Below are 10940 nucleotides of genomic sequence, written 5' to 3'. Positions count from 1 at the left end.
GCGACGATACGGTCATCCAGCCGCTAGGTGGAGCAAGAGCGGGACATGTAGCCAAATGCAGCCTGTCGCGCTCAGTTTGTTGTTGTGCTCGTGGTTCTTCCTTCAGTTCCGCACAGCGAGGAGCTAATGCTATATCAAATGTGCCGATAAACCTTTTTATGCTATCGGCACTTACATTTAGTTAATGTCCTGGTATTTCTGAAACAGGTAGGTTGAAAACAAGCTAAATATATATTTGTTTTTAGCACAGTATATTAAGGAGCAGGCAGTTAAATACCCATGTTAGCATTAGCAAATGTTAGCTAAAGTAGTTAATTTTTAGCCCGTTTTCTCGGTTTCTGACGTTTCAAATACCCGACTTATGTTAGTATAGCAAAGAGACAAAGATCTCGAACATGTTGCATTTAATAAATACACAACAGAGTTATAACTAATGACCCAGCTTTTCAGTTAGGCTGGTGCCAGCCTCAGTTTCTATCCAAGTGTTGCAGAACGAAACGATTATCCTGAAGCCAAATGAAACCAAATGTCCCTTTATCTGCACGAAACAGAAGCGCTGACGGGCAGCAATGTCGCTATATGATGACCTCGGTGTGGCTGCCAGTGACACCAAGACCGAAGGCTGGTCCAAGAACTTCAAGCTGCTGCAGTCCCAGCTGAAGGTGAAGAAGGCGGCTCTGACCCAAGCCAAGGTATGCACATGCAATACATGTACAACTCACAGGTAAAATGTGTGCGCGCATGACACATTGTGAAACGTGTACATATCCAGTGATTTTGTGTATGTGTGTGTGTAGACCCAGCGGATGAAGCAGACCACTGTCTTGGCTCCAGTCATTGATCTAAAGAGAGGAGGCTCCAGTGATGAGAGACAGATCACAGACACTCCTCCACATGCTGCCGCTGGACTCAAGGTCTGTCTTATTCAGTGAACCTGGTCATCAGTGTTTGTGAAATCCAAGTTTTGCTCAGGATGTTTCAAGCCACTTGAGTCTTTTTCTCTTGATTTGATTCTGCTGAATCTGGGCCAAAGATGCCGATTAAAAATATGAAGCAGAGGCCTGTTGGGGGTTGTGATGCAGCTTCACAAAGACTATACCTTTTATCTGCTGAAAATAAATCAAAGTAACCGTATCAAAATTACTTTACAGCCAGGTTCATGAATGCAATTTCTATCTCTCTCTCATATTATGGACTGTCCTGTGTCTGTGCTTCAGGACGCAGTGCCCAGTGGTTTCTCCTCTGGCGATGTGCTGATCCCATTAGCAGACGAGTACGATCCAATGTTCCCCAACGACTACGAGAAGGTAGTGAAGCGACACAGAGAAGAACGACAGCGGCAGAGGGAGCAGGAGCGGCAGAAGGAGATCGAGGAGAGAGAAAAGTACTGCTATTGTTGATTAAGAGATGGAAACAGCAGCAGGGATTAAATATGAGAGACAATAATTGAGTACACAAACATGAATAACTTCTGGATAAAATAGTGGAAATGATCTTCTCTTCCACTTAAATAACGAAAAAAATTAATCAATTCACTCTTTCTTTTCCCGCTGATTACTATTCAGAGTCCTGGGGGGGATCGTCATGCATCTGTAATTGAGTGCTTGTAAACATAACATTGGACCAAACCCAGAAAAGTGCACTAGGTTTTTAGTTATTCATTGCGTAATGGTAATTTGTGAGAAACTAAAGTAAGTGTGCTGCACTGAATACTAACAGGAACACAGACCACCTGTTTAAATCTTGAACTTGGTTTGTTGCAGGAAGAGGAAAGACAGGCACGAGGGTGGAGCTCCAAGTGGTTTCTCTCGTTTCCCAGCAGCAGAGGGCGAGTCAGATGAGGAAGAGGACTATGAGAAAGAGCGGAGGAAACGAAGTGAGTATTTTAACCTGCTTGGTTTACATATGGAGTGCCTGTTGACATATTCACCATGATTGAACGTTTTCATATTTTCATCATTCCTGCTTTGAAGAAGTATAGCCTGAAGGCAAACTTTGCCCAGGTGATTTAGTTATCATACGTCATGACCTGATCAAAAACCAAAGTCTCTCCAGATGAATATTGTCCAGTTTTAGAATTCAAACATGGGTTTTCCTTCCTCATACATTCTTTGAGTGAGCTTTAAATTATTTTCTTTGGTCACAGGTTAAGAGGTAGGTAAACTGCAAGGGCATAGTATACCACGGGAATTAAAGGAGAAACAAAAGTGCATCAGGCATTGTAGCATTGATGAATAATCCGACAGTGAGGAAACACGGAAGCAGATGATGATTAGATACATTAAATTGAGCATCTATTCTGTTCATTCATCAACCAAAGCAATGCCTACACTTCACTCACTTTTCTAACATGATGCGTCATGTAATGCATTTCTTTCTTTCTTTCTTTCTTTCTTTCTCTCTCTCTCTCTCTCTCTCTCTCTCTCTCTTCCACATAGGTATGGGTGGAGCAGCTATCGCGCCACCTTCTTCACTTGTGGACAGGGACGGTAAGCCTTATGATATGATAGGGTCTCTTGGCCTCTGTTTTAAAGTGGCTTTTAGTCCTTTGTTGAGTTGATCACAAAATTCTGGGGGCAGCAAAACAAACTGTTGTCGGATCAATAAAGAATTTAGGCAGTAATGAGCCTTCTTCCATCATTCTGTGAGCAACTGAGATCGCATGTCTTTGTGCACACGGCATGAGTCTGAACAGCAGGGCACAGTGAAACTGAAAGGAGTTTGTTACCTCACTGAGAAGTTGGAGGTGTGCAGCCTGTCGCCTGCCGCTCACTGTGGCTGCTCCTTCTTGTTTCATTGTATTGCTCCCTGCAATATTTCAAACTCGTCCCCCCAAAAAGTACAGTTGTTTTGTTTTGTGGATGCGTTTTTGATTAAACAAAGCTCACTAACAAACACATTGCACGTCCCATGACTACATCATAGCATAAGTCAACTCGTGTTTCGCCAGTTAAATGCTTTAATGTGAAGCTGCAGCAGTATGAGATGTTAGATGCATTAGCCGTAGCATTTTTTGTCCAGGAGTGTCGAGGTCAACACCCAGTTCTTAATTCTGCAAATATATGTGTGTTGTGTCAGCATGTGATCATTTGCAAAAACAACGTGTCCCATTTTTTTGGAATCAGATTCTAACTTCTTTATTTTACGATAAGAAAAACTGAGTGAAAAAGTGATGACCACAGCGTCTGTTCATTATGTCAGTATTCTGTTCAATTAGCAGCAGAGGGCAGTATCGTCTATATCATTAGTGTTTGAGGTGTCTTTAACAATGTGAATGTCAAAATTACAAGGAAGGAAAATCAAAGCCAGCCTTCTCCAATCTACAAAGTGTTGCTTTTCGCTTCAGAACCATCATTGGTTCTTCTCAGAGCTATAAAATATATGTAAATGATATCAGTCTAAACAAGAATTTTATTCTGGCTGACAACAGTAAATGTGACTTAGAGCTGAAGACTCAAACCTGGATGTGCTCCTCGATGCAAATCAGTAGAGATTGTGTTTTTCTGGGTTTTTTAGGCTCAGCTTCATTCTCCTACGAGGATGAAGGTCGTCCTCCCAGAGGCTCAAAGGCCGCCATCCCTCCACCTATGTATGAGGACTCAGAGCGGTCACGTTCACCACCCGGACCAACCAGCTCCTTCCTGGCCAACATGGGGTGGGTGGGACACACACACACACAGACACGCACAACGGGCATTTTTTTGTGTTATAACCTAAACTTATTTCAAGTGGAATTTAAAATACAAGTGACTTCATTACCATCCGTTTTACATTGATTACCTCATTTGCTGTGTTGACAAAATTCGGACAAATTTCCTGTATTGGGATGATTCAAACTCGGAAATTAGAGATGAACAGCTTTAAAGCTTTAAGCTTCACAACAAATCACACTTTCTTTAAAAATTCAGAAGGTTTTTCTCCTCCCACAGAGGTACGGTGGCCCATAAGATCATGCAGAAGTACGGCTTCAAAGAAGGCCAGGGCCTGGGGAAGCACGAGCAGGGCCTCAGCACGGCGCTGTCTGTGGAGAAGACCAGCAAGAGAGGAGGAAAGATCATCATAGGCGATGCTGCAGAAAAACGTAAGTCCTGCCTTTGTCTGTTTTAATTGATTTACATACACTCACCGGCCACTTTATTAGGTACACCTGTTCAGCTGCTTGTTAACGTGAATATCAATCAGCCAATCACGTGGCAGTGACTCAATGCATTTAGGCAAGTAGACATGGTCAAGAGGATCCGCTGAGGTTCAAACCAAGCACCAGAATGGGGAAGGAAGTTGATTTTAGTGACATAGAAAATGACGTTGTTGGTGTTAGGTGGGCTGATATGAGTATTTCAGCAACTGCTGATTTACTGGGAATTTCATGCACAACCATTTCTAACGTGTACGGTCTATAAAAGAGAAAATATCCAGTGAGTTCCCCACTCCTGTTCAAATGGCCTCCGACAGGAGAACGCACCATGTCACAAAGCTCACATCATCTCAAACTGGTTCCTTGAACAGGACAGTGAGTTCACTGTACTCAGATGGCCTCCACGGTCACCAGATCTCAATTCAGCAGAGCACCTTTAGAACATCATCTGTGTCATGCAGCTCATCCGGTTGAGCATGTTTGTAGCTGTGATGACACCCGAAATTAGACTTTTCCATCACTGTGAGCTCGTTCCCACAAACTCACTTAGACGCACTGGCTTTCCTTTTGCTTCAACAACAAAAAAATCTCTGAATACATGTTCCCAGCACCTTGTTGAATCACAAAGCATGAAGGCATTTCTGAAAACAAAGTGGGTCCAACCCACAACTAGCAAGGTGTCCCTAATAAAGTGGCCGGTAAGTATGCTTTACATTTTTTTTTGTCTCATGGTCAATGTTATGTTTTCTTTGTCCATTTTTTTGACTTGTCACTTTGCTTTCCTTCAAGTCCTTTTTACCTGTCAACCGCATGAAGCGACCTTTGCTCGTATCGTCTCCAGAGCTTTTGTCTGTCGTTCTGTCTCAGTCTGTGGTTAATCGGCTTTGGCTTTTAGTTGAGACAGAAGCTTTTGGTCTCACTTTTGATCGTGTGTATTTTAGCTCGACACTCGTCATGGTGTCATTCCAGGAACAGCTAGAAGTTTTACTGTGACTCTGTGTGCATGTCTTTGTTCTTTTTCATTTTGTGTGTGTGTGTGCGTGCGTGCGTGCGTGTATGTGTGTGTGACTGAGCAGCAGGGTCCAGCCAGTCAGGTGCTGCTGAGACTTCAGGCGGAGGTTCTGCAGGTTGGCCTCCACTCCCATTTTCTCTCTTTCATCACACAGAGTGCACTGCCCAGCTTGTTTTTCATTCTAGAAGTGTATGTTTGTGTGTTCGCATGTGTTTGCATGTGTTTATCCATATACTGTGTGTTTAACTATCACACACAGTTACCAGGCTGAAAGTAGTGATGCTCTGTGTCTGCTTTAAAGTTGAGTGGTTCCCAAACCTTGCCACCTAAAAGTATTCTGTATTAATTCTGAAATGGCAATGAGTAGAGTAGTTTTGCATGCTTTTCTGCTCAATGTGTGCTAACGCTGCAGTATTGGCTTATTTTGTCATTTTGGTTTCATTTAGTTTTCTTTGAATCTGGTCTCCTTCTCTAACAGCCCTAACTCTTGCCTGCACTTCATATGTTTCCCGATGCTTCTAACCTATTCTCCTCCTAACCTCAAGACTGATGAATTAAAGCGAAATCCACAATACATATTAATTATGGCTTAAAGGGATTGTTCAAAATTTGGGGGAAACTCTTCTTCACTTTCTGAGAGATAGATGAGAAGATTGGCACCACTATTTAGCTGTGTGGCACAAAGACTGGAAACAGAGGCAAACAGGTAGTGTGGCTCGGTACAACGCTAACAAAATCTGCCTACTGTGAGAGAAATGATACATATCACACAAATGACAGTGTTTGAATATCTTTGTTGCACATGTAAGCATGTTAAATGTCTAAATATCTTTTCTGTAGATGTAATCATGTTTAATTTCTACTACGTTTGGCTGATCTGAATGTAACCTAGCATGTAGCATGAATCCTTTACCCAAGAGAAACCTAACCTGATTGCTCATAAATATAACAGACGTTTTCATGGAGTGTATGTGATTAAAAGTGTGTTCAGGGTTCAATGCAGGAAAATGCAACATTTTTGTCAGGTGTGTAGTAAGACCAGGAACAAAGGTGTCTCTGAGAGAAGTGCTTCATATTATGGGAATGTTCACAGAAAGGCCAAATTGGACCTCTGGCAATACTAGCAGAAGGTGCTAATTGGTAACAGGCAGATAGTTGGTAGGAGGGTTCACTAACTCCACATGTTCATTACTGGCTGCATAGTCTGGCACACACCCTCCATAAAAAGGGAGGTGTTTCTGTGGAAAAGTGTTGTTTTCCACTTTGGTTTTAGTTCAGACTAAACAAGTGAGCTATAACATGTGAATTCATGTGCTTCAGAGGTGCTGTTTGGTGGATTTTGTTACTGTAAGACAGAGCAAGACTAGTTGTTTCACCCTGTTTCCAGTCGTATACAAACCTAAATTGGCTAGCTGTGGCTTCATAGAGAGAGTGGTACCCATCTTGTCATTGAACTCTGCCAGAAAGCGAATATGAGTAGCTCCCAAAATGTCAATTTTATTGCTTTAAAGATTAAAATCCACACTTTCAAAACAATTTGCTCCCCTAGTTTTTGGGTTTTCTGTGGGCTTTGAAATTAAATATGTCATTTTAACCTTTGCTTGTTTCTGGATGCAGTGTTTACTTTTGGCCACTAGATATCATGGTTGGATGTCAGGTTTATCACTGTGTTTTTTTCACATTTTATTTATTTATTTATAATGAACTGCTGCAGTTGTGTGAGTTAACTTTTTGAAGGGTTTTACAGCCGATCAGCAGTAATCCCTGCTATCAGCACAGATTGAGAGTTTAAATGAGAATACAGGCACTTTTAAGACATTCCCTCCCTCTTCTCAACTAAGAGTTGAGACCAGATCACCAGGAAACCCCTGAGGAACAATTTGTGGCCCCCGATTCCTGGTTTGGGGACCACTGGTCTTAGTGTCAGAGTTAAACCAAGAACTAGCTGAAAAGCTCTTATGTAATATGCACTGTGTAGGTACATATATACATTTTAGAGCTCCAATGATTAGCTGATTAAAAGAAAATTAATTGCCAGCTATTTTGATCGTCAATTAATCCTTTCAATAATTTTCAAGCAACAATGTCAAACTTGTTAAATGTAAGGATATGTGGTTTTCTTTGTTATCTATGATAGTATCTTTGTGTTTTGGACTGTTGTTTGGTCCAAAAAAGCAATTTGAAGACGTCACTTTGGGCACTGGGGAATAATAATGAGCTTTTTTTTTTTTATTTTGACATTTTAAGACGGATTAATAGATTAATCATGAAAATAATCTGTAGATTAATCAATAATGAAAGTAAACGTCGGTTGCCCCTCTGCTGCTTAGTCAGTTATCCAGGAATACTTCCAATGGTGCTTGACCCTGTTAGAGTGTTTCCTCAGCCGCATGTATGAGACCATAAAAGCAGTGTTCAAATGTGTCGAAAACAGCCAGACGTGGCAGAAAACGCAGATATCGCGTTGGCACAGCAAACACAGAACCGTATTTATGTAACAGCTTTTGAACAAAATATGTGCTGATTTGTTTCATTTGTCACGCGCATTGAATCAAGCTCAATACAATATGATAAAACTTACTGTTGCACATTCACTTGCTCCATCCAGCTCACCAGCAGGCTGTGAAAGAAAAAAAAAAAAAAAAAAGCGTGACATTGATTTCTGTTTCCACCCAACCAGCGGACCCTTCCAAGAAGTCGGAGGCCAACCCGCTCACAGAGATCCTCAAAAACCCGACCAAAGTGGTGCTGCTGAGGGTATGTTTGTGTGTGTTCTGAAATGCTGTTTTCAAGATTGGACCAGTATCATAATAAAACGATGCATCATTTTTTTACATTGTGTGTTTTACCAAGTATCAACATTTCAACACAGAAAAAAAAAATCCAACTCATTGTCAAGCATATTCAAAACTGGACATTAGTCTATTTTTCATTTTGTTTAGTAAAATTTCACAATTGCAGAAATGTTGAGGTGTACCTTGCAAAACGACATTGACGTTGCAGTGGTTACATCAGACTTCATGAAGCAGGCCTGATGTCTGTGTGTCTCGTAGAACATGGTGGGCCGAGGAGAGGTGGACGAAGACCTGGAGGGAGAGACGAAAGAGGAGTGCGAGAAATACGGCAAAGTGGTTAAATGTGTCATTTTTGAGGTGAGAGGAGAGGACTGCGGTGGGTGAAGTGGATGTATTGATCCAACAGGACCACCACAAAAACACTGTTCTCCTCTCAGATTGCAGATGTGCCGGATGATGAAGCTGTCAGGATATTCCTGGAGTTTGAGAGGGTGGAGTCAGCCATTAAAGGTCAGTATTTAATTGTGCACAAGAATGAGGCCTCTCGCTCATATGTCAACCTGTTGGAAACACCAGAAAGAGTAATCAACACAGGGTGCTTGGTGCTTAAAACTTAAATCATACATGGCAGCAAATTTCCATTGTGATGCTGCTCTCATGGGGTCATTTTAAAATCAGAATCCCATTTCCATATGTAAGCAACTCTTGTTTTTTTTTATGGGCGATCGACTTTGTGTAATTGCATCACTTTATCCTACCATTGTATAACTGCTCTAATAATATGGGTGAAAGTGTGTCCCATTCTAAATGGGTTGGCCCAGATCAGAAACAAGGTGAGACTCGGCTCCCTGTGGTGTTACATCATATGTGGCCCAGCAACCCAGCCATCTCCCCGCGGCACCGGCGGCACCGCGCTTACATCACAGCTGTCAGAAAGCGGGACAGACGCCCAAAGAATGGTGTGAAGAGCCGCAGTCATCAGTGTCGCACCGCCAGATCTATTTCTATAGATGATGATGAAACATTTTATGGCTCCCAGGAGGGAGCTGTAGGGAGGTCAGAGTTCACACAGGAACAGCTTGCAAACAAGAGGGTTTGAACTCAGTTCCACCTCATTTCCTTCTGTGACTGCATGGAGTCGCTTTATCAAGTCTCAGGTTGACATTTGCTGTTATTCTGTTAGATGTAGTTAAAGGTTTTTATCTTCACGATAATAATTCCAGGGTCGGAGCACAGAGAGGGCAAATGTAATTCAACAAAAACCTTGAATCTCGAACCTTGGTTCAGACTTTCAGGTGTGAAAGGGGCCTAAATCATCAATCATTTTGAATTTGCTCTGGGTGCGTCTAGAACTGTATGCAGAAAGCAATTTGGGCCATGTCTTCATAAGATCGGAAATTATGCAGAAACTGGGGAAAGTTAAAGGAATAGTTCAACATCTTTGAAAATATGTCTTATGCTTTCTGGTTGAAAGTTAGGTGAGAGAATTGGCACCGATTTCATGTCTGACTGTTAAATACAAAGCTATAGCCAAAAGCCAGTTAGCTTAGCGTAAAGGCTAAATACAGGGAAACAGCTTACCTGGCTCTGCCTAAACTCACACATTCAAAGCTCACTAATGTGCTTCCAATACATTCTTTATTGTAAAACCAAGTTGCGCTTTTATGGGGGGTTATGTGCCAGACCAGTTTGTGGTTTGGTGCATTGACTTACAGGAATCTAAACTGCTTGCCGGTGAAACTGGTTATTTCCCAAAATGTCTGAACTATTCCCTCAAAAGAATATATTGTGCTCTCTCCATACACATACTGCACGTGACTCACGATGTGATGAGGTGTAGAGCTAAACAATCTTCCAGTCTAATCACTTTGTTTCGTACATCCAGTGTCAGCACACCGCAGCTGATGTGCACACACATGAATGAAAAGTACTGCCTGATATGTGCTGACTGAGGTGATCGTAACTGTCCGACAAGGAAAATGTATTGGACATGTTACGGGACGCAAGCAATATGAGGTTGCTGATCTCATTGATAAGGCCAGCCCTGCCGGACAGGACAGAATGAACAGCGTGCGTCTCAGCTGTCCTGTTTAACAGAAGGTTACCTCGGTTCGACTTAGCGTGAACTTCAGGACAGCATTTCCTGCATGTCGGCGCACACAGGCCAGGCAACAGTCCTGGGAATCAACACTGATGTCATATTTCTGCTGTCTTCCTCAGACGTGTGAGAGCCAAAGCAAAGTTGTTTTTCTTTGTAGGGCTTTTATCACTGGCACTCGGAGCAGACTGTTAGCATCACTCAGCTGCTTGCCACAACAGTTTGTTCCTCTCAAACCAAATCATTTCTTCTCAGAACAAGAGGTCACTGCCTTGGAAGTGAAAGGACAACAACACTAGGAACTACTAAATACGAATGATATACAGTGTCTAACCCTGTTGAAGTATCTGAAGGTAGACTTGTGAATCTGTTGCTGAAAGCTTTATCTGTGTACTCGAGCACAGTCTGAACTTAACTGTCTTTCCCCTCCGCAGCCGTGGTGGATCTGAACGGACGTTATTTCGGCGGGCGAGTCGTCAAGGCCTGCTTCTACAATCTAGACAAGTTTCGTGTTCTTGACCTCGGCGAGCAGGTTTGATGCCGCCCCCCCCTCACGGCACCAACAGACGCTATGAGCACACATCCTCTGCCCACTTGTACATAATAAACCTTTTTTTATATTTCCTGCACAGCAATGAAGTGTGTATGTAGTGATGCATCCATCGTGTAGATTGTTGTTTATGTTAAGACAAATTAAATGGTGTCAACTATGTCTCGATTACGGGTTTCTTTATTCATGTTGCATGCAAATGTAAGGGTTTTTTGTTGCTGTTTTCAGAATTTAACGTGTTTCCGAGTTTAATAATCTTTATTATTTGAGTCAGTATAGCTAATTATTGACATTAGAAATAAGCCTGGTCAGGCTGACTGGCCTACAGTTGTTTTTCAGCTTCAGATGTG

The 10940-nt window shown here is 42.1% G+C and overlaps 1 protein-coding gene across 2 annotated transcripts; it reads left to right on the top strand.

The window, feature by feature from the left end:
• Nucleotides 1-83: 83 nt before the first annotated feature.
• On the top strand, nt 84-10752 carry rbm17 (RNA binding motif protein 17). 2 transcript variants are annotated; one of them, XM_041964359.1, is made up of 13 exons: nt 84-207; nt 552-692; nt 798-914; nt 1218-1384; nt 1764-1876; nt 2439-2489; nt 3517-3655; nt 3930-4081; nt 5212-5262; nt 7828-7904; nt 8201-8299; nt 8380-8452; nt 10475-10752. In XM_041964359.1, exons 2-13 carry the CDS (start codon nt 570-572, stop codon nt 10576-10578), a joined length of 1266 nt encoding a protein of 421 aa, XP_041820293.1. In that variant the 5' UTR covers nt 84-207; nt 552-569; the 3' UTR covers nt 10579-10752. The 2 variants fall into 2 exon arrangements, with proteins under 2 accessions (XP_041820293.1, XP_041820294.1); XM_041964360.1 differs by lacking the exon at nt 5212-5262.
• The last annotated feature ends 188 nt before the right edge of the window (nt 10753-10940 follow it).

This window comes from Chelmon rostratus, chromosome 22 (genome assembly GCF_017976325.1).
Source record: "Chelmon rostratus isolate fCheRos1 chromosome 22, fCheRos1.pri, whole genome shotgun sequence".
Classification (NCBI taxonomy): domain Eukaryota; kingdom Metazoa; phylum Chordata; class Actinopteri; order Chaetodontiformes; family Chaetodontidae; genus Chelmon; species Chelmon rostratus.
Note: the sequence above shows the minus strand (reverse complement) of the source record. Positions and strands in the feature narration are given on the sequence as shown.